The sequence below is a fragment of the Mobula birostris genome, chromosome 21 (assembly GCF_030028105.1).
Source record: "Mobula birostris isolate sMobBir1 chromosome 21, sMobBir1.hap1, whole genome shotgun sequence".
NCBI classification, from domain to species: Eukaryota; Metazoa; Chordata; class Chondrichthyes; order Myliobatiformes; family Myliobatidae; genus Mobula; species Mobula birostris.
In genome coordinates this window covers 31,721,057-31,747,059 of record NC_092390.1, presented here as the reverse complement: position 1 = coordinate 31,747,059, position 26,003 = coordinate 31,721,057, and the positions used below count along the sequence as shown (strand labels likewise).

Genomic DNA, 26,003 nt, shown 5'->3' with positions numbered 1-26,003 from the left:
AACAGCTCCAAATATGCACTTGGGTATTTAGGAAGGCTGAGGTTTGCAGACAGCACCACCTATGGTTTTGTCTGCTTTATGCAATTGGAATCGTCAGTGGAATCAGGATTTACAATGTAGGCACTTACACTCAAGTATACAAATTCAGATCAAGAGTTGGCCACTGAACCTCCCTCACTAACCAACTCTGTTTTTCAAGCAGATTATGGCTGATGTGACTGTGACCTCATTCATGCGTTCCTATCTACCGCTGGTAGAAGCAGATACATACTCAATAAGCAAGGTGATGAGATATTCAAAGACTGCTTTCATTGCCCTCAAGAAAGCATTCCAAACGCTTATAACACGTTGGCAGAAAATATTACACCTCACCTCCAGGTTAAATGGGAATCCTTGTACTTTTACACAGAGAATCCCAATTCTGGATTCTCCCACAAGTGGAAACATTCTTCGAAACATTGTTACGACCTCTCAGGATCTCAGAAACAGAATTTTGGGACAGGAGCTGAAACAGATTGTTAATGGTGCTGGTGAACGCTCATTTATCTGAAACATTAACTCTCCCTTTTCCGATGAGCTATGCAGTATTTTTATCTTTACGAGCAAATGCAGTTTGGCTAAAATAACTTGCATGACATATTGAATAAATGAAACCACTAAACCTGGCTTCTCTATCACATGCCAGCTTGTACTTCCTCCCCTCCCCACACCCTCTTATTCTGTCTTCTTTCCCCTTAACTTACAGGCCTGATGAAGGGTCTCAGTCCAAAACATCGACTCTCCATAAATACTGCCTGACCTGTTGAGTTCCTCCAGCATTGTGCATGTGTGTTAGCATATGTCCTTATGTTACAATAAGTCAGTAGATTTTCATATCAATAGATCTTTCTCATTTATATTACAATACAGTACTTCCATTTCAGTAGATTTAAACTGCAGCAATTATAGCTTTTGCATACTTGCAGAAAAATTGATGACGTGTAAATTTGATCATATCATGCAATCCTTGTGTATTGCACCAACTGCATTATTTTAACTGTAATGAAGGACTGATGTACAGTTACTTAGACAAGGGCATTGGTATATAATGCATGCTTAAAAGTGAGTGCAAAACCAGTTCGTGCTTGCATGTTCCACTATCTTTCCTGTGAATTGGTTTATGATTGTCACACGTACCCATATACAGTGAAACCCTTTTTTTTACATGCCATCCATTCTTAATTAATCATTGTAGAACAAAAGGAAAACAATAACAGAACGCAGAACATAGTGTTACAGTTACAGAGAAAATGTAGTGCAGGTAGACATAGAAGCTGCAAAAGCCATGACGAGGTAGATTGAAAGCTTCATCTTTATCATATGAGGTTCATTCAAAATTCTTCCTCGATCCAACTTCTGTAATAGCTGTTCCTAATGGAACTGCCTATGTTGATCAATGTTTCAGCTTGAAAGACAGAGTTCCTCAGGGACTGCTGAGCAGATGGACGCCTAGCAGCCAGCTCACCGGCGAGGAGGGTCTTTTGTCAAACCCCTCCCTCACTACTGGGAGCAGAAAAATCCTGTCCCCTGCAACACCGGATGACCTCTTCTCCTGGTGACCCAGGCTCTGCCAAGAATTTTGGTGCCCCTGAGCAGCAAAACGTTTAGGCTGAATGAGACTCCTGGAAGGACTAGAGTTTCTTCCTCAGATTACTTGGTGTGTTTGATTGGCACTGGGGACCATGTAAGAAAGATAACTATAAAGAATCTTTGAAACCCTTAACCGTGGTTTAATCTTGCATTTCCACATTACTTTCCAGCTTTTGAAAGACATACTTCCTGATGTTTGTTCTCTTGTCCTGCTGCTATGAAATATCTATTTTGGGTTTCGTTTACATTTTTTCGCCTCAATGACTCTGGAAAACAAAGAAACTTTTAATGACAATGAAACTTTCACTTTAAATTCTGCCAGCACTCATGGTCTTACTTGCTAGGTTTCAGTTTTGCATTTTTAAAAACTGATCTGGCCAAGTAACAAAAGACTTTTTTTTGTTATAAAATTGTAATGGCTAATTCCTTCGTAATTGTTCAGAACTCAGCTCCAGAAAGAAAATGACCACACCAACAAATTCCTAAATCTTCTGTATTTAGCTTCTCCAAGTCTGCAGGTGGTGTAATCCTTTACGAGAATGTAAGCTTTAAAGGAGATATAGAGGCTGTTAAAGTGACATAGATAAATAATCATAAACAATAAACTAATCCTGTGATTTGGTATCTTGTTCCAATGACAGTAAACGTGTTCTTTGACATGGTTTTTTACCTCCTTCGTGCTGAGTTACAACAATGTTTTTAAAGTGAACGTTTATAGTTCATAGTACATTTATAGTTCATCTTCTTGCAGCCACAAAACAAAGAAGCTCACTCAAACCCATTTTTTAAAAACCCACACAACGAAAACCATAAGCCACCCAATGTGAGAAAAGAAGAATAAATCGTGGAAACAATTTAAAAAAGTAAAGAAATAATACACAGAACATACATTGCAGAGTCTTCTAAAATAAGTCTACAGCCATAGAGTCAGTTCAGTGTTGCAGCCGGACAAGACCCCAATGTGTACGGGCCACAGTCTGGAGCCAGTTCAGGGCTGAGGCGAGTGAAGCTGGTCCTGCAGGCCGCATCCTAGAGCCAGTTCATTACTGAGATGAGTGCCGATGGTTGTAGGCCGCATCCTAGAGCCAGTTCTTTGCTGAGATGAGTGCCGATGGTTGCAGGCCACAGCTTCAGAGCAAGCTCAGGGTCAGGGTGAGTAGGCCTCACAGAATAGTGAGCTAAACACCAGTTCGTCCTTTGCCCTCTGCCTTGAAGCCTTGATTTTAAAGATCTGGCTCAATGCTTAAGTCGGCCAACCATCGGTTTATTTCTCGATCTCAGGTCCAGGCTCCACCTCTTCAATCCAGCCCCAGGTCTGCTCCAGCAGCAGGTGCTACGGCCATACTTGCATTCTTGAGAGTCCAGTTTGCGGAGTCCTTTGGGATACTGCAAAAATGCCAGGTTGTACAGGTGTGGTTCATTGAATGTGATCCTTGAATTAAACCTGTTTTCTAAATAACTCCACTAAGAATTCTATTTTGTGCCACTTCAGCGTGTATTGGATTTTATTTTCTCAGAGGAATTCACTTCTCTTGTTTATTGAAGTGGAATTTTCATATAAGTTAAGGAATTATTCTTGTTATCAAATTGGAGAAAATTAATTTGACAGACTCATTTTAAGTTGAAGAATGGGATTTTTGGTCATGGTGTGGCTTTAATGCTGACGTCGCCATTATGTGGAATGGATGGCCAGATAATCTCCACTTTAACACATCACTGGCTGACAAGCTATCTTTTGCATTCTGGCTTCAAAATTCAACCATTGACATCATCATTAGGCAGTTTTAACTATAACAGCCTACATACCATCAATGGCAGATATATAGAAAGGTGCTGGTAAAGGGACAGCAGGATCATGAAGGCTCCCACCCACCTTACTCGTGGATTGTTTGTCCCACTCCCATCAGCGCAGAGGCTATGCAACCTCCACGCTAGGACCATTAGACTCAAAAATAGTTCCTTACCCCAAGCCGTTGCTGTGGTTTCTCGTTTCTCACAAACGACAAGGAGACGCAGAAAATCCTTCAAGAAGTTTTAAACTTTAATTTGCAAATCAAAGCTGAGACAATCAGAAAGCTAGTTGCTGACTGCCCCCCGAGGCTTGTATACAGCATTTTTTATAGCAATTTCCTATCTTAGCTATATTATCATATCCAGTCGGCCTGTGATTACATATCATCAATATACCCGCTCTCGACTTTCCACTATTGTTTTACTCCCCAATTTAATTATGTCCTAGTTTACATTTTAGACCAGGTGTCCCCTCATCCCTAACCACAGTTATTTCTTAATTAGTCTTGTGTTGACATACTGCCACATATTTCATTACCTTACTCGCCACCGTTATCTTCCTACTTGGTTTCATTCTAGTTCTCTTCATGAATTAATAGTGATTAGGTCAAAAGTCATGGCTACATAGTGAATACCCTCTATTCAGCTAGCAGTGGTTACATAGTAAATATAGAAAATATAATGTGTGCATTCGAGTAAATACTGAAATACTGTTGAGTAAATACTGTAATACATATATAGTAAATATAGAAAATACAATCAGTAAATACTGAAATACTGTTGAGTAAATACTGTAATACATATATAGTAAATATAGAAAATACAATGTATGCGTTTACATTTTCCAATATAATCTCCCTTTGAGACCCACAGGGTCGCATACAGAGAGAGAGGACTGAGAGTCTATGCACAAAAGCTCAAATAAAGCCACGCATTTACTCCCAAATTTGGGTTAAACTATAGTTTCCTGCGCTTAAGACTCAAAGTGTTCTCTCCCTACCTCCCTAGGCCGCTGAGCCAAAAACCCGTCCCTTTGTATCTGAGACAGGGAAAAAGACTCAGGAGCCTTCACAGCCTAATCCCCACAGATCTCATCTCTCTCCTGTTCATCTTGCATGTCCCGTAGACTGTACGAATACATCATCGGTGCCTCCTTCTCCATAGGGCTCGACCCAACAATTTCCAGGAGCATCGGAAACCGTTTCATTGCAGCACGCACTACAAGCGACTTGAGGCATGGAAGAAAACAGCACAGAATGACCGCACAGCTTAGCAATACAATACCAATGGTTACTGCAATCTTGGTCAGCCATGCTCCCCATCCTCCTAGTTTACTGTTTAACCAGTCAAAGAACTGGTGTTCAAACCCTGCATTTTGTTTAACTTCCTTTCTTAGATTTTTCAGTTTATTCATTGCTCTGGTAAACGATCCCTCCGGACTAGTGTTATTCGGTATAAAAGTACAGCACTGTTCCCCAAACATTACACAAACTCCTCCTTTCTCTGCCAATAGCCAGTCTAGTACCTGTCTATTTTGCCACGCCACTCTACTGGTTGCATCTAGCTGCTGTCCCAAGGCCTCTAGTGCATCATCAGTGCAGTTAATGAATCTCTGTTGATTATAATATATATAATTTATCCATTCAATATTTTTGCTAACCCCTATTATAGGTATAAGTGCTTCCCAGCCCGCAGCAATCTCATTTCTTGCCTTAAGCTCGTTAGGTATACCCCTCGGCTGTCCTATACTGTTGATCCGAATCGTCAGGTCAGGCTCATATTTTCTCTTCCTCCGTTTTAGTGTCCGTTGCCTCGAGGTGTCAAACTGTATTTCAGGGGATACTACAACTTCTTGAATCAGCATAACACGCGTACATGTACCCGCCCAATTAAGGGGAAGCGTGGATCTCAGACCCTCCTTCTGTCCACACAGCCACCAGGTATCTGCTAACGGGATGGTCTGGGAGTTCAGTGCACCCTCGGGCAGAGGGGTACCTGTCTGGTATCTTCGGCCTGGGGTTACATCCCAAATCTTAACACAGTTGCCGCTGAAATGCCCAACTGAGAGGTCACCCGTCCGCGTGAAACATTCATAACTCAAATGCTCCTGTATTTTAAGCTTTCCCAATGTGGGTGTCTGGCTTCTTTTATCTATAGCCCATGGTCTGCTGTAATTACAGTTAGAGACAAGCTTGTTTTGATCAAACTGCGAGGAAGCCTGGTATAACATACACCAATAAGGGCACATTGGTGTGTTATCAATACATTTCTGATAACAAGGATCCATCCCGCTACAAATTCCCATACTGCAGGTCTTGACTACACTTGGACACTGCCGCACACACTGCCCCCTCCGCTCCTTTCACCATTGCGTGCAGGTGGAGGAGTTATAAGGCATGGGGGCTACGTATTGCACTGGACTTGCCTTTGAGCATAGATAACAATTCTGTCTCTTCATCATCCCTGCTGTATAATTTGCCCATTGGTACCACATGTTCTGTACCATGGTACGGAGGTAACCATTGTGCTCCTCTTACTCCTTTCTCTCAGGTTTTGTGGGATCCTAACAGTCCCATGCCACATCTGCCAAATTAATGGTCTCCAAATCTGCACAAGAGTATCTGAGTGTATCATCCCTGGGGGCGGGACTGGTCGCCCCCAAGTCGTCCCCATTATCTGAAAGAGTACTACCATCCATAACCCCATCCTTAGGGTCTTCGGGCCTGTCCTCAGGACCAAAAATTTCCCTTATTACTTGGTCAAGTTCCTGCGGTTCAGTGTCAGCTTCTTGTTGCTCTTGCCTGTCCCCTACCGTTTGTTCCTCTTCACCACTTACCTCGGGTGGCACACCTGACTGTACCTGCGGGTTTGTTCTAGTGCAGTGATTGAGATGATACCAGGTGGAGTGTCCTTCCACTGGAACTGCGGTGGGTGATGCTTTGGTTACTGTAAAGGGCCCTTCCCTTCTGGGTTCGTTCCACTTTCTTCGAAACGCTCGCACTTAGACCTGATCGCCTGGCTTGATTGGTCCTTCCCTTTGATCGATCTCTGGCTCTTTCTGTTTTTCCTGTGCATAAATAGACTTATGTATCATAGTTAATTGCCGAATGTATTGTTTTAATTCCAATTCCAATTGTTCCAAACTAGGCTCTTTATATGGTCCTCTCCACCGGGGCACTGGCATGGGCCTTCCGGTTAGCATTTCATGCCGTGTTAGACACGTCATCCGATTAGTCTGCATGCGGTAACTCATTAATGCTAACGGTAGTGCATCGACCCAGTTGAGTTTAGTATCTGCACAGATTTTGTTTAGTTTGGCTTTTAAGGTCCCGTTAATTCTTTCCACCGTACCCTGCGACTGAGGGTGATACACACATCCGAATCTCTGCTTTATTCTCAGTGCTTGCAGTATTAACTTGACCACTTTTTGGATGAAAGCTGAACCATTGTCTGAGCTAATTTCTGTCGGTATCCCAAACCTTGGGATCACTTAGTTTGTCAGGAATTTCACCACTGTTCCTGCCTCTTGATCTTTCGAGGGTACTGCCTCCACCCATCTGCTGAATCCGTCGATTACCACCAACATGTATCTTTTCCCTCTTACTGTTTTTATCATGTCTACATAGTCAATCACTAGGTGTTTAAATGGCCCTTCAGGTACGGGTATATGACCTATTGGGGTTGTAATTCCTTTCCGAACATTATTCTGTGCGCATACCTCACGCTGTGACAATACATGGTCTACTGAAGCCTGTAAATAAGGCGACCAAAATTCATCCTTTTTTATTTTCCTTGTTACTTCCCCCCTTGCACAATGATCCATCCCATGTGCTTCTGAGATCAGGATAGTCAGTAAAGGGGTGGGAGCTACCAGTAGGCCATCTTCCGTGGTCCATAGGCCTTCTGAGTTCTGCTTGGCCCCCCTTCATCTCCACAGTGTTTGTTCTGCCAAAGTTGCCTTTCTCTGTATTTCAATTAGGTCCTCTACCATAGATTCCGGCTCTAGACTTACCTGGGGTGCAATAACAGCAGATGTACACCCAGACGCTTTCCTGGCTGCTTCATCTGCAGCTTGATTTCCCTTTGTTACTGCATCATTTCCTTTTTTATGTGCCTGGCATTTTACTATAACCAGTGCTTTAGGTTTCATCAGCGCTTTTATTAGATCTAAAATCTGCTGACAGTGCTGTATGGGATCTCCATTGCTCTTTTTAAAACCTCTCTGTTTCCAGACTGCCCCAAACAAATGACACACTCCATGAGCATATGCTGAATCTGTATAGATATCTACTTTCTCTCCTTCCATCATTTCACACGCTGCCGTCAAAGCTCTGATTTCCGCTAGCTGGGCGGAGCACGGTTGGGGACATGCCTCTATTCTGATGACCTTGAAGTCTGCCTGATCCTGTTGCACTACTGAGAACCCTGCGTGATTCCCATCGTGATCCCTGTAACAAGAGCCATCTACGAACAGGACCTTTTTATCTTTGTCTTCTAATGGTTCTGATCGTAAATCTGCTCTCAATTTAGCGAATGTCATTGTTTTCCCTACACAATCATGGGGTTCTCCTTCATACCCTGAAGGGACATAATCAGCTATGTTACTGGTGGTGCATCTCTGTATAGTTATGTCTGGAAATGTCAGTAGCATCTGATATGCTGCTATCCTGGCTGGTGTCAACACGAATTTCCCCCTTTCCAGTAATTCTGCTACCTTGTGGTGTGTGTACAGAATCACAGGATAGCCCATGGTTATGGATGATGCCTTTTCATATGCATAGTATAGTGCCGCCAATCCCTGGTAACGAGATGGGTACCCCTGAGCCACCTCATCCAGTTTCGCACTGTAGTATGCTATCGGTTGCTTTGCTTTACCTGTGCCAGACTCCTGCGTTAGAACTGCAGCGGCATAGCCTTCCTGTCAGTTGGGTACATACAGATGAAAGGCCTTCTCATAGTCAGGCAAAGCTAATGCTGGGGCTGACTGCAATTCCTGCTTTATAGTATTGAAGGCCACTTCCACCTCCTCATTCCACTGTAGATTACTCTTCAAGCTTGTATGTCCTGCTTCCTTCATTATTTTCCTTAGTGGTGTTACAATTTCAGCATATTCCCCAATCCAATCTGAACTATATCCTGTCAGTCCCAGAAACGTCATCATCTGCCCCACTGTCTGGGGATTGGGAGCTTTAGTTATAGCCTCAATTTGCTCCGGCGCTATCGCCTTCGCTCCCTTGGATATCACTCTACCTAGGTATCCTACCTGTTGCTTGCAAAATTGCAGCTTCTTTCTAGATACCTTATGCCCTCCATGCACCAGTCTCTCTAAAAGGGTTATGGTATCCTGTTCACACTGTCCCTCACTTTTGGAGCAAATCAACAAATCGTCCACATACTGTATCAATGTACTTTCCAACGATATGCCCTCTAGGTCCACCTTTAACACTTGATTAAATACGTGTGGTGAATGTTTAAATCCTTGAGACATTCTAGAGTAGGTATACTGGTTGTTTCTGTATGTAAATGCAAATAGGTACTGACACTGATCTGCCAGGGGAACGCTGAAAAAAGCCGAACACAAATCAATCACTGAAAAATAGTCTGCCTCTGGTGGAACATTAGTCAAGAGTGTGTGTGGGTTGGGAACTACCGCTGGCCAGTCCTCCACTACCTCATTCACCGCTCGCAAGTCATGCACCAGTCTCCGTTTAGACTTATCCGCTTTAAGGACGGGTAACAGTGGGGTATTACATGGGCTGTCTGTCCTTTTGAGTATTCCTGCCTCCAGTAGCCCCTGTATCGTTGGCGCTATTCCCTCTTCTGCCTCTGGTTTCAAAGGATATTGTGGTCTCCTGGGTGGAACTGCTCCCTTTTTCAGCTTTATTTCTACCGGGCTGGCTGTTCTTATTTTCCCTACATCCGTGTCATGTTGTGACCACAGAATAGGTGGTAACCTATCCAGCTTGTTACCTCTCGGCTGGCCTTCCTCCTTACCCAATAACGTCAGGTGTGGTTGGGGAGTTACTTCGACCTCCTTTGCTGTTCCTACCATATCTATATCTACCTCTATTTTAAAGTAGTCATTGTCTCCCGATACCCACACCTGTGGCATAATTTTCCTCCACACTGCTACGGTTCCAGCGTGCTTTACTAAGGGTCCTAGGTCTTTAGACTGATGTCCCTCATTTACCAGCAGCGTTATGTGGAGTTCAGCTTCCGGTATCCTGTACCATTTCTCCAAGAAGGTATTCCACCTGACTTGCAGGGCTGCCCCTTGTCTCCCAATTATTATAGCTTCTCCTCTTAGGTGCTGCCGGTTGCCTGCCTCCTTGTGCCATCTCTCCTCTAGCCCTTTGCTCTGAGTTTCGTCAAAAATCACTGTGCAGTGTAACTCGGATTTGGGCGCTACAGCCTGGGGCAATATAGCCTGCACGCCCTTTTTCCATTTTTCCCAGGTTTCCCAGATCTGATCTTGTATGCCTCCTATCCAAAAGACGTTAGCTTTCTTGACTTCCCGCACTAGTAATTGAGCATTTACTCTTCCACACTCAACCCACTTCTGGTACATTCTAATTTTAATTCTAGTTTTAATAGGGCATCTCTGCCTAGCAAATTCACCGGAGTTCCTTTGGACACTAATATCGGCAAAACTATTCTTTTGCTGCCCATCCTTAATCTCACTGGAGCTGTACATTGTGTCAACTATGATTTTCCCGAGAACCCTGCAGTCTTAATAAATTTTCCTGACATGGGAAGGTGAAGGGCTTACTGCGGCTGTACGCAAGTATACGTGGCTCCAGTATCTATCATCATTGGTGTCAGCTGCCCTTCTAACACAACCTGAACAATGGGTTCCTCCTCTGCTTCCCTTGTTATCACTGGGTAGCGTCCCTTCCCACCTGGGTTCTCTGGGCACCCCTAATGTCTTGCATAGGGGTTCACGGGTCCATTCGGCCCTGCGGGGTCTGGTCCTAGGCTAGACTGTGGTTCCCCTCTCATTGGTTCCCGCTGGTATGTGACGGCCCATGGCCTAGGTGGGCAGTCCCTTCTTATGTGTCCTGGCTGGTTACATCCCCAGCACAGTCTCTGTATCTCTCTTCCCCCCTGTTTCCTTACTGGTCCTTCCTGCCCATAACCTCTCTGCCCCCTTCCTTGGGATTTCCAGTCCTGTCTGGGCTGCTGTTTAAATTTATCCTGTCTCTGATAGGGCATTTGTGGAAAAGCACCCCCAAAGATGTTTATTATTGGCATGGGGTTTTCTGGGCTCTGTCTTACGGCATGACCGGTCCCTGCATATAATGGCATTTCATTCATTTCAACGGCTGTGCTTAAATCAGTCATTGCTGGCAGCATCTTCTTGCCTTTTTCTTTTTCCTTCTTTTTTAGTTCTTCAAGCTGCATTCGTATCAGCTTTCTTTGCACTTCTTCTTGCTGCTCAGTCAACTTTCGTTTGTCTTTTCGATATTTTTCGACCGCATGGACTACGTGATCCCTGCATTCCTGTGGGGTCATTGACATCAGTCCGACCATTTCCTCAAGTTTAGACTTAACTTGGGAAGGCATCGCATCCAGAACAGCATTTCGGAACATCCAGGTCATAAATGGGTTGCCTTCCACCTCTTGTTCAGTTTCCAGTCTCCACCTTTTCAACTGATTTTCTATATCACTGCTGGATTTTCACTGTCTCCCAGTGGATCCACTTTCATTGCTTTGGGGTCCATTTTAGGTGGATAGAGCTCCCTGAGGGCCCCCCACACCCTCTGCCTCACTGTGTCAAATCTGGCCCTGTCAATCAGCGTGCTGTCCGCATTCTGTATGCCAGCCGCTTCCATCAACTCTCGTAGTTTGGAGGTTCCCATCAGCCTTATCAGCAGCACCTTTAAATCTCCCATAGCCAACATTTGTCCCGTGGTTTCTTCCTCAAAGGCCCTAATCCACTTCTCTGCACCCTCATGTAGGCTGGGCAGGGTGTTTTTCAGCCCTTCCGGGTCCTGGGATCCCCAAGGAATATACTGTACTTATCCCAATCCTTTTACTAACAATGGCATCATTCTCCCTTTCCTTTCCCACATCTCCTGACTCTCCTCCTTGCCTGACTCCCCATCTGTTTCTGAGCACGTTTTCACTGGCTGCCACATGATTCTTTCCGGGGTTTCCTTTCTCCCTTGGCCTCCTCGTGGAGTTCTTTCTTTCTGCCTTGAGCTAGCATTTGCTTTGGCCCATGCGATATCCTCAAACTCTTGTTGGAAATTCAGCCTGCGCTGTAATTCCCTAATCTCTCCCTCTGTTTCTAATATCTGCCTTTTCACTCTCTCTTTTTCCCCTTCAAGGCTCCTGTCTCCTATCCTCTGCCTACACTCTCCTGCACCCTCTCCTTTGCTACTTAACTCTTGCTCTCCCGACAAGTCTCCTTCTACTCTGGCCTGTTCAGTTCTGTGCCCATATAACAAAGATTTCTCTTCATCCCTTTTCGCTTTTAATTCCTGTAACCCTTTGATCTCTTCTACTATTTCCCGTCTCTCCTGCTCTATCTTTGCCCTGTCTTCCTCTATTACCTTCCGTAGTTCCTCCTGCTCCTTTTCGTGATTCTTTCTTTCCTCCTCAGTAAACCAGACTTTAATTTCTCCATTTAGATCCACTCTTCCTGTTATCATCGGACACTGCTTAAAGGTTTCTTTCTCATAATAGGGAGGAGGTTTGTCTACGTCTTTCAGGTCTGGGTATAGAGCCGAAGCCGGCTCCCTGTTATGCTTTGCCTTTTCTTTATCAGACTGCTCGTTTCATTTCTCAATGTCTTTTTTACTTACTATTAATATACCTCCCGTCTTTCTTAATTTTTCTCCCTCCATCCTAAAGAGTTTTAACACTTCCATTTCTTGTTCCCATTTTCCTTCTCTTTTCTTAGATTTATCTTTGGGTTTGTGATTTTTAATTAGCGCTTCCATTTCCTCACATAAGCTTACATCAAATGTTCCTTCTCTTGGCCATTTCGTGACCAGTTCTTTAGTTCTTTTTTCCCATTTTTCTGAAATTTCCGCGATCTTACCTTGACGCACCGGGAATTTTCTGCTCAATATTTCTACTGCTGTTCCTTTCTCTGTCATGTTGTTCTCTTTTTCCTTTTTCTATTATGGTATTTTTAGAATCTCACTACTTGCCTATTTAATAGTACTATTTTTCTAACTCTATTTCTATGCCTAGCCTTATGATTTATCTCACCAGCGTCTGAATTATCTATTAAACTATCTTTATCTCTTATTACGTTCTGCCTGTGCAGACCCCTACTTAGGGCGGTTTCCACAGAACCTTTTCCTTTTACACCTCGCCTATGCAGCCCCTTACACTTCTTAAGGCGGTATTCATGAGGATTTTTAATTCTCCTTCCCTGCCTGTTCAGCCCTTTGTTTCGTGTGAAGCGGTATCCACAGGGACGTGGAATTTTCTTACTTAACTTATTATTACTTTATTCGTACTTACCCCCACGGCTGTGCTCTTGATTAATCCTCTGAGCCTCCTTTTATCCCCAATTCTGCCAGATTCTTTGGATCGGAGAGACCCTTCGGCAGTTGCTTCACACTTCTGAGTCCCCGAGACCCCCCCAAAACCAACAGAATTCTTAGTCCAAATTATCGCAAAAAGCGCTCACCTTTTTACTTTGGGTGCACCCTTAATTCTGTTAGCCCCGTGAGGGTCCCCGAGGGACCGGGAAGCGTCCCAATCTGCCGTTCCCTTCCTCGCGGGTCTCTATCCGATCCTGTTCGTGACGCCAATTTTGTCGTGGTTTCTCGTTTCTCACAAACGACAAGGAGACGCAGAAAATCCTTCAAGAAGTTTTAAACTTTAATTTGCAAATCAAAGCTGAGACAATCAGAAAGCTAGTTGCTGACTGCCCCCCGAGGCTTGTATACAGCATTTTTTATAGCAATTTTCTATCTTAGCTACATTATCATATCCAGTTGGCCTGTGATTACATATCATCAATATATCCGCTCTCGACTTTCCACTATTGTTTTACTCCCCAATTTAATTATGTCCTAGTTTACATTTTAGGCCAGGTGTCCCCTCATCCCTAACCACAGTTATTTCTTAATTAGTCTTGTGTTGACATACTGCCACATATTTCATTACCTTACTCGCCACCGTTATCTTCCTACTTGGTTTCATTCTAGTTCTCTTCATGAATTAATAGTGATTAGGTCAAAAGTCATGGCTACATAGTGAATACCCTCTATTCAGCTAGCAGTGGTTACATAGTAAATATAGAAAATATAATGTGTGCATTTGAGTAAATACTGAAATACTGTTGAGTAAATACTGTAATACATATATAGTAAATATAGAAAATACAATGTATGCGTTTACGTTTTCCAATACCGTCAGGGTGATCAACACTTCCACCCATTAACTCACCCCATCACCACTATATACACATCAGCCACTCCTCTCCTCAGCTCCCTTTATTCCCCACTCCATGCATTACCACTTTACAGTTACTTGTACATTGTGTTTTATAAAATTACTTTTATATTTACATTTATTGTGTTTTTATGCTTATTGTGTTTTTGTTTATGCTGCATCAGACCTGGAGTAGCAAACTTTACTCTCGAGTACTGAAAAATGGCAATAAACAATCCAGAATTCAGAATTTCTTACTAAATGTACCTTGTAGCAAATATCAATGTAGCTCAGACCGATTATGTTACTCCTGATGAATACAGTACTCCTGAAAGTAAATGCAGTACTCCAGGCTCACCCAGACGCTGCACATTCAAAGCAGAGATCCATCCTCTTTGTATTCTAATCCATTTGAAATTAAAGTCAATGTTCCATTAGCTACCTCAGTTTTTATATCTACACAGCAGCTCTCAATTTTGTGTCCAGCTTGAAAGCTGTACCAATATCCAGTAGGGATAAAACCAAAGACAAAGAAACAGAGCAGAGATTTGGCATAATGCAGAATGATTATCCACAACAGATGCCATCATTTTGCACTGGTAGCAGTGAGCTTTACAGATCTTATCTTCCTTCTGACATGTAAAAACAATTTAAAATTAAATTCCTAATTATTTCAAAGCCAGGGTTGAGAGCCAAATGACGCTCGCCCTGAACGGAAGAATGTCAATTGGGGACATACAGTACTTATTTCCAGTATTTATTCCAGACCACACTAGGGGCAGCACAATCCAATTCTCATCCCACCTTTAGTTCTGTTCAGTTACACACTTATCTGAATAAACAATTGTGTGTTGTAAAATTAGATTTTAAAATGTTTGGAAGGAATGGTACCTATCATGTGACATGACAAGTATTTGTCTTGCATCCTTCGGGCTTTTCTTACATTCTATCCCAGCTTGTGAAGGCCACAGTCTTTCTCAAACACACCCTCTCCCTCACTAATATTCATTTTCTTCCCTTGGTCTGGTAGCAACTGAACTTCTTTTGTTGGGTAGGTCAAATAATTTCAAGTTGGTAAGACCCATCTACTCCTGTCTTGAATGACTTGTAAAAGGTTAGGCACAATCTTACTTATAAAAAGCAGTCACAGCACGCTGGAGGAACTCAGCAGGTCGGGCAGCATCTGTGGAAACGATGAGTTGACGTTTCGGGCCGGAACCCTTTGTCAGGACTGTAGAGGGAAGGGGCAGAGGCCCTATAAAAAAGGTGGGGGGACGGTGGGAAGGAGAAGCTAAATAATAAGGATTGGACATCCATAGTGAAAATGAAGCGGTCGGGACTGGGGAACTGGAAGTTATTGAAGAGTTGGAGGGCATGGGATGTATCCCGGATGTAGGTGGGGAGGGACTGAACTATGGAACCTTCTCCTTCCCACCTTCCCCCCACCTTCTTTATAGGGCCTCTGCCCCTTCCCTCTACAGTCCTGATGAAGGGTTCCAGCCCGAAACGTCAACTCATCATTTCCACGGATGCTGCCCGACCTGCTGAGTTCCTCCAGCGTGTTGTGAGTGTTGGTTTGACCCCAGCATCTGCAAAGTATTTTGTGTTTACTTAAAAAATATTTTTTAAAAATCGTTTCACATCGGTTGGAAGATTTGCGTCTTTACTTTGCCTTCAAAGCTAGAATGATTGTAAATACTGCATCATGTTTTAAATGGAAAGCTTGGATTTCCTTTGAGCACTGGTCAAATGTTATTTACTGACACAGGCTGATGAAAGTTTCATGGACCAGGGTGACTCTTCGTGACTGATTACAGGTTTACAAGGCAATTTTGGAACCTAACTTTGTAATTTAGGAAGGTTGTGCTCCTTAACCTGTTAATGTTTAATTTTCATTATAGTTAAATTATAAAGAAAACTATGTTTTGCTTAACTGTAACATGTATTCATATTGAGGTACAGAGAACTGAATATTGAAAACCAGAAATGATCATTTTATATCAGCATGTTAGTAGATGCCTTGTTAAATATTCAAGTTATGAGGTTTTTTTTTCTCTTTTCCTAATGTGATGATATTCTGTTTGCTGACCACAAAGTTCTAAACTCAAAGACCTTAAGATCATCTGATATAAATTGCCACAAATACTCTCAATAAAGGGAAATTATCTTGTACTATCTAATCTTCAAAAGCTAGTTTACTCATCTGTTTATTCTGTACAGTGAGTTTCACTGCCAATACCCACTATTTGAGCAGTGGGTTCCCTCCCTACCAAGAAGAAGATACTTCCAGCTAACAAAATAGTTTAAAAAACAGTTCATTTATTTTCAGTGATACACATTTAAATCCAAACAACACACTTAAAATTTAAAGATGATTTCTATCTTAAACAATCCTAGATTCTCACAGAGGATTTCTATCTTATAAAACATTTCCAAATTACAACATCATTTATAAAACACAAAGCACGAAGGATTTCTTAAACCCAAAGGAAAAAGCAGAAATCACAAATGGCAAAGGAGTTCCATAACAGGGGTACAATTCCTACAAACTAAAAATACATGCTACAAACAGGCAAACAAGTCGTCTGTCACAGAATCCAAAGCTGGAGGAATGGAATCTTGTCTTTCTTTCATATTTCTTCTTCATGTTCCTTACACTATTCGTAATGAGCCTGAACTGCTCTCTACATTTATACCCTTTTCTGTCACTTCACTGACTTCATGCACATATGATGTGTATCCCTCAGGTTCTGCCGGCTGTGTAAGTCTAAGGAAGACAATCTCTGGCCCCACCAAACGTTTGAGATTGAGGTGCAAAACCTCCTGTTTGTGTGGGTGCTGAGTAATGTGTTACCCTGTTACAAATCAGTACCACGAAATGACAGACAGTACACCATATGCAATTAAACAATTTAGCTTTATAATTCTTAATTTGACTAAAGGGTTAGTAAAGTAAAACAAAAAGAAAAGGGCCCATTTTAATGAAACAGTCTAGTGTGCACGTTGGAGCTCACGGCTTCCCTTCCACCGGTCCTCCATCGATTTCCCCAGGCTTCATTGACTCCTGGCCCCACTCCAAGTCCACTCCTTTCTGATGTCTGTGACCTCTCCTTTCTGGTATCTTCTCTCTTCACCTTCCGCTGAACAAAAGACCCAAATCATCACGGTCTCAGACACACAACAAGAAAAAAACATTGCCTTCAATGGACGGCGCACATTCCAAAGCCTCTTTTATCTCTAGCCGTAGCGCAAACACTGCTGCTACAGAAGGAGCATTACATTAGCAGTGAAACTTTTCCCAGGGCATTTCCTCAGATATCCTTTTAACACAAATGGACTAGAAGTATTTTTTGAAATATAGACCTCAATTAAAACTGTAAATGCTGTAAAGCTAACTTCTTTGAGCACGTAACTCAAATATAAACACATCGGTAATGATATGCTAAGTGATATCCATCTGTTCTGCAAACTTCCTTGAAGTAAGTAATTTAAGAATCAGCTTGTCTGAAACAATCCATTGTCTTATACTCTACTGTTGAGCAATAATAAAGCAGGTGTCTGCTTTCTCGCAGACAGAATGTCTGCATGATACAGAGCTTGTTTGCAAAGCTGAGTTTCTAACTTCAAGCTGATTACTGATTTCCATTTACCTTTTAAGAATTGAAGATCGACTTTCTTTTGCAACCAGCAACAAAACAAAGCAATGTAGTTGGAAGTTTAATTACAACTGCGTGTAATCTTTCACGTGGCAGCTGTATTTAGAAAGCAGTCTTAGCAAACATGAGACCACCTGTCCCAGGACAGTGAATATCCATCACACTATTTGGTTCTCACTACTTTCCCTTGACATCTCCATTCAGTTAGCTTGACTTTAGGCTCAGGCACTGATCTCCTGACTGAATTCCTACTTACCTATATGGCATTCACAAAAAGTACATGCTGGGTGAAGCTTGTTCCAAAGTCAATATTAGGCTACAGTGACATCTGTGCGTCAAAGTAATCACACATGGGTTGGAGGTTGGAAATGAGTTTTCAGGTGCATGTCAAATGCAACCAAAGAAAAGAAGAAACACAACCCCAAACTTAGCCATCTTCTAAAATTAGCAAAACCTGAAATATACTCAGTGGCCACTTTATTAGAAACACCAGTACACCTGTGTGTTAATGCAAATATCTAATCTGCCAATCATGTGGCAGCAACTCAAGGCATAAAAGCATGCAGACATCATTAAGAGGTTTAGTTGTTGTTCAGGCCAAACATTAGAACAGGGAAGAAATGTGATGTAAATGGTTTTGACAGTGGAATGATTGTTGAGGCTGGACACACTGGTATGAGTATCTCAGAAACTGCTGATCTCATGCACAACGGTCTCTACAGTGTATAGAGAATGGTGCGAAAAGCAAAACAAAAACATTGAATGGCAGTTATGCGGGATGAAAAATGTCTTGTTAATGATAGAGTAACGCATAGAAAATGCTGTAATATCTCAGCAGCTCAGGCAGCCTCTGAGGAAAGGAATAAACCAAAATTCCTAGCCAAAATCCTCCATCAAGATCTGTAGTTGTACAGCATGGAATCAAAAGATAGCATTTTGCTCATGATCTCAGCATCTGCAATCTCTTGTTTCTCTGCCTATATAAGCTAAGTCCAGTTTGCCTGCAGCTGGCCCGTATACCTGGTAACCTTCCCTATCCCTGTAATACAGTGTGCCTTTACTCCCCATATACTATTAAAAATGAATACTATTATTGAGAAAATTCTTTAAAAATGGTAATATTTGCAAACATTTAAATAGCTTCCAAATAAGTTCAATTAGAAACATTCCTTAAATCATAACACCTTAATTCTTTGCCCATTTTATTGAAGTAGATTCCCTGGCACTAGTGACGGAACAGTAAAACAAAAACTGCAGGTGCTAAAAATCTGAAATAAAAATGGAAAATACTGGAAATACTCAGCAGGTCAGGCAGCATCTGTGGGAAGAGAAACAGAGCTATTGTTTCAAATTGAAGATCTGAGCTATGATAACGAGTTTAGACCTGAAACATTAAAGTGGCCAGACCACTGTCTATTTCCAGCATTTTCTGTTCTTATCACTTGGTGCTCATGTTGAAAAATTAAAGCAGTGTAAAATCCCATGCTGTAGTATCTTGTGATCTTCTTGCTCTTCTCATACAGTCCCTTCGGACTGAGTATGATTTGCTTCCAGTGTAGTGTGTGGATGCTGAGATGGTTGAAGAGGTAAATGTAGAAACTACAGACCTTTTCATAAGTGGGTAGTTGGTAACTGATGGGATGGTTCGGTGGGCATGATGCTGTGCCTTTTTCTGCCACTGAAGCTGGGCTACTATGTGCTCTGAGTGCATGGACCTGAAGATCATTACCATCCTGAATTTTTCTTCTCCACTTTGCGTAGTCATGGGCTGAGGTTTCCCAAATCAGTGGGGAAGATGCATTTCCTCAAGGAACATATCCTTCAATCTTTCCTTTTGTCTATCTAGTGATTTCCTCCCAGAAATTAAATAGAATGTTAGTTTTGGGAATCGGGCATCAGGAATGCAAGTGACACTACCTGTCCAAAAGAGCTGATTGGTGTTGTAAACGTAGGATGGGACTTTGATCTTTGTTCTCCTAGCATGCAGTGAATTAGGAGGATTTTGTTGGCGACTATATTAGTGATTATCTCTCCACTACCTCATGGTATTTCTTTTTCAAAGTAGAGAGCAAACTTGAGTTACACTGCACAAGATGCAAATTGAGAGCTAGTCTGATCTCTTAAAAGTTTATGATGGCTATAATGGTCTCCATTGTTTTATTGCTATATTACCACTGAGGTGCACTCTAACTGCTGCAGTCTAATTTAGAAGTGACAGCATAAATTCCAGAAGTATTGTTTTCTTTTTTTTAAGCTGTTTTTCTGATTAAGCAAATATGTTGATTTAGGTTCATTCTAAAGGAACAAAGGTCAGTCAAAAGTAACCTCAGGATTATTTTTCCAAATGGAACGAGTTGAATTTCTGAACTTTACATGAGATTAGAAATGAACATTAGTTTTGAAACAAACCCAGACAGATGCCTTGCTTTGATTTGAATATTGTACTTGTGTTGGCAATGATAAAACCAAGATAAGGATGTAAGATACAGAAAATGGTGTAGGTATTTTGCAAATCAGATATCATATGTGAAGAGAGATAAGCAGGGTTAAGTTCCAGGTAAGTGATAAGATATTCTTTGTTTATTCCACTGCCCTGATTTAGATCTACAGTACATCAGGTAGTTCATTGTCTTGTTGCATAACAAGTGGCTAATAAAAAACCTTCCTTTATTCCACAGTGTTCCAACGTTCCAAAACATTTCAGAAGAAATACTGAGCAAGTTAGCTGATGTTCTTGAAGAGGTGAGTGACAGCATCCAGAACATGCCCACGTTCAATTCACAACAGAGTAGATTGACAAATGAGTTGAAACAGAATGGTGGATGTTGACTGTAATTGAATTATTTGTAGGCCATTGAGATCTGGAGGAAGCACAAAGGCTTTATGTATCTGAATCGTGAAGAAATTTGCCTCCATGTTCCTAGGATGAAGCTTTCCTTTATAGAGCATCTTCCTCCATCATTGATTCTGTCCTCACCCACATCTCCTTCAATTCCCAGACATTCATGCTCACTCCATCTTCCTAACACCTTAACAGGGTAGGTACTTACCTCCCACACCATGAATCTCCACATCCAGCTGTTCATTTTCTGCAACTTCTGCCATCTTCAACGGGACCCTACCACCAAACAAATTTTACCTCCCCCAACTCTCCACTTTCTGCAGGGATCACTCCCTCTGTGATTCCCTCGTCCATTTGTCCCACTAATCTTCCTTCTGGCATTTATCCCTGCAAGAGGACGAAGTGCTAAACCTGCCAGTTCACCTCTCCCTTCATCAAAATTCAGGATCACTGTCAGTTTTTCCAGCTGAGTTAACAGTTGACCTGCAAAGCTGTTGGGGTCATCTGCTGTGTCCGGTGCTCCTAATGTGGCCTTCCCTACAGTGTTGAGAACCAACGTAAATTGGGAGACCGCTTTGTCAAGCACCTTCATTCCATCCATGAAAAGTGGGATTTCCTGGCGGCCAACCACTTTAATTCTAATCCTCATTCCCATTCCAACATGGCAGTCCATGGCCTCCTCTTCTGCCATGATGAGGCCACTCACAGGTTGTAAGAGCAACACCTCATATTCCTTCTAGGTAGCTCCCAACCTGAAGAAGTGAATACCGATTCCCCAACTTCTGGTAGTATTCCCCCTCCCCTTCCCTGTTCTTCAATTCCCCACTCTGCTGTCCCCTTACCTTTTCTCCTCACCTGCCGATCACCTCCCCCGGTTCCCCTCTTCTTTCCCTTCCTCCCATGGTGTATCCTCCTCTCCTATCAGATTCCTTCTTCTCCAGCCCTTTACCTTTTCCACCTATCAAACCTCCCAGCTTTTTACTTCACCCCCTGTCCCCCACCTACCTGGCTTCACCTATCACCTTCTAGCTTGTACTCCTTGCCCTCTCCCCGTCTTCTTATTCCAGCATCTTCCTCCTTCCTTTCCTAGTGAAGGGTTTCGGCCCAAAAAATCAGCTGTTTGTTCATTTCCATCAATGCTGCCTGACCTGCTGAATTTCTCCAGCATTTTGTGTATGTTGTCGCCATGTTGTTCTTCTGTTGTGCTATCTAGAGATCATGGCAAGGATTGTATGGGACTAATTAGTCTAGAATACAGTCACACTCCCTAAACTAAAATGTTGGTTTAGATTCTGCCATTGTTCAGGGACAAAATCTACTCATGTTTATCAATGCAATGTGTGTGTCGTTTGATGGTAATTAATGGTATGGTGCTGTCAGTTTGCTCGAAGTTGCCAGAAGGGATATATTAAATTTAGTTTAAGTATAAACCTCAGGAGAAGCCTTTCGCAGTGTGTGCAAACTATAAATTTGGAAACAAAGGAAATATTTATTATTTAATGGAGACATGTCAGAGCGCAATGATTCTTCTCATTTGTTTGTGTACAGTTGCCCCTTGTTGAATCACTTATAATACGGTGGTCAATATTTTCTATTTAAAAGTACGCTTTTCAAACTATATGTACGGAAATCATGGCTGCTTACTTTGGGGGGAAAAGTGTGTGATAGTCCTCTGCTAACATCGAAATAAATAGATCAGTATTGCTCAATCCAAGTAGCAGCCTGTGACGATGTTAAAATTTCATCGGTGGGTTGTACCTACATAGAACATGGACCAAATCGGCACTGCACTGAGCTGGTCAGTCCACAATGTGCCAAACAATTAAACCAGTAATTAAATACCAAACCAAACTAATCCCTTATGCCTACACAAAGTCAATATCTCTCCCTTCTTTCCATATACATTGGCCTATTTAAGAGCCTTTTAAATACTTTGGCTGTATTTGCCTCGTTACCTCTCCTGGCAGTGCATTCCAAGCACTGTTTGTGTAAAAAATCACACCTTGCAAATCTCCTGTGAACATCCCTTTCACCTTAAATGAATGCCCTCTAGTAGTAGACATTTCAACTCTGGGAAAAGGTACCAGTTGTCTATATATCTGTGCCTCTCATAATTTTGTAAACTTCTATCAGGTGTTGCCTCAGCCTCTGTCACTCCCGGGAAAACTTGGTAAGTAATGACCAAACTGATCAACGTTATCCATATGCCTTGAAATACAGGAGGACCTTTAATCTCATAATGAATTTCTGCACTAAATCCTGTCACGTGTTCTTACACTTATACCAATAACGGCACTTCAACAATATTATGATTGCTCGAAAGGACTTTGAGCACCTGGCCTCATTGAACGTGCACCATGAAATCATGGTCTTCTTTTCATCATGGTCTTCTTTTCTTTTCTGCCTTCTCCATGCTAGTAAAATATTGTAATTATTTGGGATGACTGGCAGAAGATATAAGACTAGTAACTGAGCTGAAAATAGGTTGCATTATCTCAATGTCATAGGTTATACAACACAGAAAAGGGCCTTTTCGACCACTATGTTGATGCCATATTTGTACCGAGCTACACTAATCACATTTACCTGCATTAGGTCCCATAGCCTTCTATGCCTTGACAAGTTAAAACACTTGTTGAAGTACTTGTTAAATGTCATGAGAGCATCTGTCTCCTCCATCTCACTGGAATGCAGTGTATTCCAGATTCCAGACATTCAGAACAGATGACATTTAATGTTGTTCAGTGATCCTGTTTACAGTAACCATTCTATAGATTTGCTGAGTAATAATAGGCATCTGTTAGTCTCGTGAGACCATGGATTTGCACCTTGGAAGGTTTCCAGGGTGCAGGGCTGGCAAGGTTGTATGGAAGACCGGCAGTTGCCCATGCTGCAAGTCTCCCCTCTCCACGACACTGATGTTGTCCAAGGGAAGGGCACTAGAGCCGATACAGCTTGGCATCAGTGTCGTCGCAGAGCAATGTGTAGTTAAGTGCCTTGCTCAACGACACAACACGCTGAGGCTGGAACTAGCGACCTTCAGATCACTAGACCAACACTTTAACCACTTGGCCATGTGCCAAGATTTGCTGAGTATGCCTATAGGAAAAAGAATCTCAGGGTTGTATATTATGACATGTATGTACTCTGATAATAAATTTTACTTTAAACTGTGAACTTTACTTCTCACCTCAAAGCTATGCCTTATCTTTAAAAGCTTGACTGCACGAAAAATCTGCCCTCTTTGCCCTTCGTAATTTTATATACTTCCATGAGGTTACCCTCAGCTTCCTCCAATTCCGTCTCTATAACTGTAAAGCTGCAATACAAGCTATTTTGTAGGGAATCTCCTCTGTACTCTTCCAATGCTTTTCATCCTCCTTATAGTTTGCCTCCCAGAACTGTACACGGTGGTGAGCCCCGGATTCAATTCAAGGTGATTCCTAATCAACAGTACTTTAGAAATGAGACACTGAATTATTATAGCATAGAAAGAGACCATTCAGCTCTTTAAGCCTGTGCTAGCTCCCAAAACAAGGAACCTGTTGGTGCTATTCTGACCTTCTTCTCTCACAGTCCTGTAAATTATTCTCTCAGGTGCCTGTCAAATTTCCTTTGGAAGGTACTGATTGTCTACAGGAGGCAAAAGCATTGTCAGTGTAGACCAGATCCTAGCTCTCCCTAAATGAAAAAAATCCCCTCATACCTTTTGCTCAAAATTGTAAACCCATTGTCACCTGGTTTCCGATCCACCCTACAATTGGAAATGACTTCTTGCTATTTATCTAAGCAAGGCCATGGTTTTCTACATCTCTATCAACTTCTCAAACTGACTGGTTTAATCTATTTTCTCATTTTTTTTCTGCCAGAGTACATCACTTCACACTTCCTTGGATTTAATTTAATTGTCTGCCTACTGAACCATCCCATCTACTTTCTTGCAATCTGTTACCTTCCCCTTGCTGTCTATAGCACCCCCAAGTTCTATGTCAGCTACAACATTAGAAATCCTACCTTGCATACTGATGCCCAAGTCATTGATAAATATTTTTAAGTAGTAATGCTCTCTAGCTCTGACCACTAGTGGGGTTCACCACCATTTATCATCCTCCATTCTGAAAGCCACCACTTGCCATTAACACAAGAGATTCTACAGATGCTGGACATCCAGAGCAACACACACGAAAAGCTGGGAGGAGCTCAGCAAGTCAGGCAGCATCTAGAGCAGGGGTGGCCAACCTTTTACATTTCATGTGTCAATTTTTTCACTCCCGAGTTTAGATGCGCCATACAACTCTTGTACCCCCATTCAATTCTTGTAAAAATGTCAATATAGAACTTGTGCATGAAAAAATTGCATCTGAACTCGTGCGTGAAAATATTGATGCATGGAATGTAAAAGGTTGGCCACCCCTGATCTAGAAAGAGGAATGAACAGTCGACATTTCAGGCCAACATCCTTCATCAGGACTGGAAAGAAAGGGAAAAGAATCGGGCAGAAAAAAGAATGAGAAAATACATTGAACCAGTCAGTTTGAAAGGTTGATAAAGGTTTATAAGACCTTGACCTGGGTTTAGTAAATAGAAAGAAGCTGTTCCCATTCTAGGATGATCAGAAACCAGGTGACTGACAGATTTCCAATTTTGAGCAAAAAGTATAAGGAAGATTATTTTTCCTTCAGGAGAAGGTGTGTTCTCCTCCCCCTCACCCCCCCCCCACAACCTTCTTATTCTGCCTCCTTTACCCTTCCTTTCCAGTCCTGTTGAGGGGCCTTAGCCCAAAACGTTGACTATTCATTCCTCTCCACAGTTGTCACCAGCATCCACTTTCTGCTTTAGTAAATCTGCTATGCAAACTGCTACCGATCCTGTAATCCCACGGGCATCGATTTTGATGGCCAGCCATTTGTGTGGAATGTTTTGTATCTTTTTAAAGTCCATGTAGGCAAAAATCTGCTTCTCTGATACAGTATGTTTTCAAAATGTTCTATCAGATTTTCTCACTACATTAAGCTAGGAGTAATAAGATTAAGGTCATGAAGGAGCATAATACCATTGACCCACATGCCACATCTCATGATTTAGAAAATACCAAATTGTTTTACAACCCATGTGTTGTCACTGTCATGATTGCGGGAAATGTAACTGTCAGTGTGCTTGTAGCAGACTCCCACAAATATTAATGGGCTAAAGACCAAATAAAAATGAGCTGCAAGAAGAACTTAAGGTCAAAACCCTTCATCTGGTCTGAAAGAATAAGGTCTTCATCTAGACTGGAAGGTCTCAACCTGAAACTTCAGCTGTCCGTTTCCCTCCGCAAATACTGTCTGTGCTACTGAGTTCTTCATGTAGTTCATTTTCTGCTTCATATTCCAGCATCTGCAGTCTCTTGTATCTCCTTATTGATCTGTGTGACAACAGACCAAATTAACAGAAGATTGATGCCGATAAGAGGACAATGGGGGAACATTCAGAAATGTTAATGGGGGACGAGAGAGATTAACGGAAAGGAGCCACAGTTCTGAGTATTGTCAAGACCGGTTGCTTTGAACCTGAACTGTTTGAAATTTGATGGACAAGCGATACCCCAGCAGGGGGATAAAAGGGACAGGTTCTCTAAGGCAACAGACACACCACGACACCACGAGGTAACGAGACCCTGGAAGCGGTGTGCCCCCCCAAGTTGGTGA

The 26,003-nt window shown here is 42.2% G+C and overlaps 1 protein-coding gene across 8 annotated transcripts in view; it reads left to right on the top strand.

The window, feature by feature from the left end:
• LOC140185698 (cGMP-dependent protein kinase 1) overlaps positions 1–26,003 on the top strand; it is an 815,177-nt gene that overhangs the window by 485,234 nt on the left and 303,940 nt on the right. For all 8 annotated transcript variants that reach the window (XM_072239236.1, XM_072239235.1, XM_072239233.1 and 5 more), the window contains one exon: positions 20,150–20,213. In XM_072239236.1, coding sequence (XP_072095337.1) covers positions 20,150–20,213 — 64 coding nt within the window. The remainder of the gene's footprint in view (positions 1–20,149; positions 20,214–26,003) is intronic.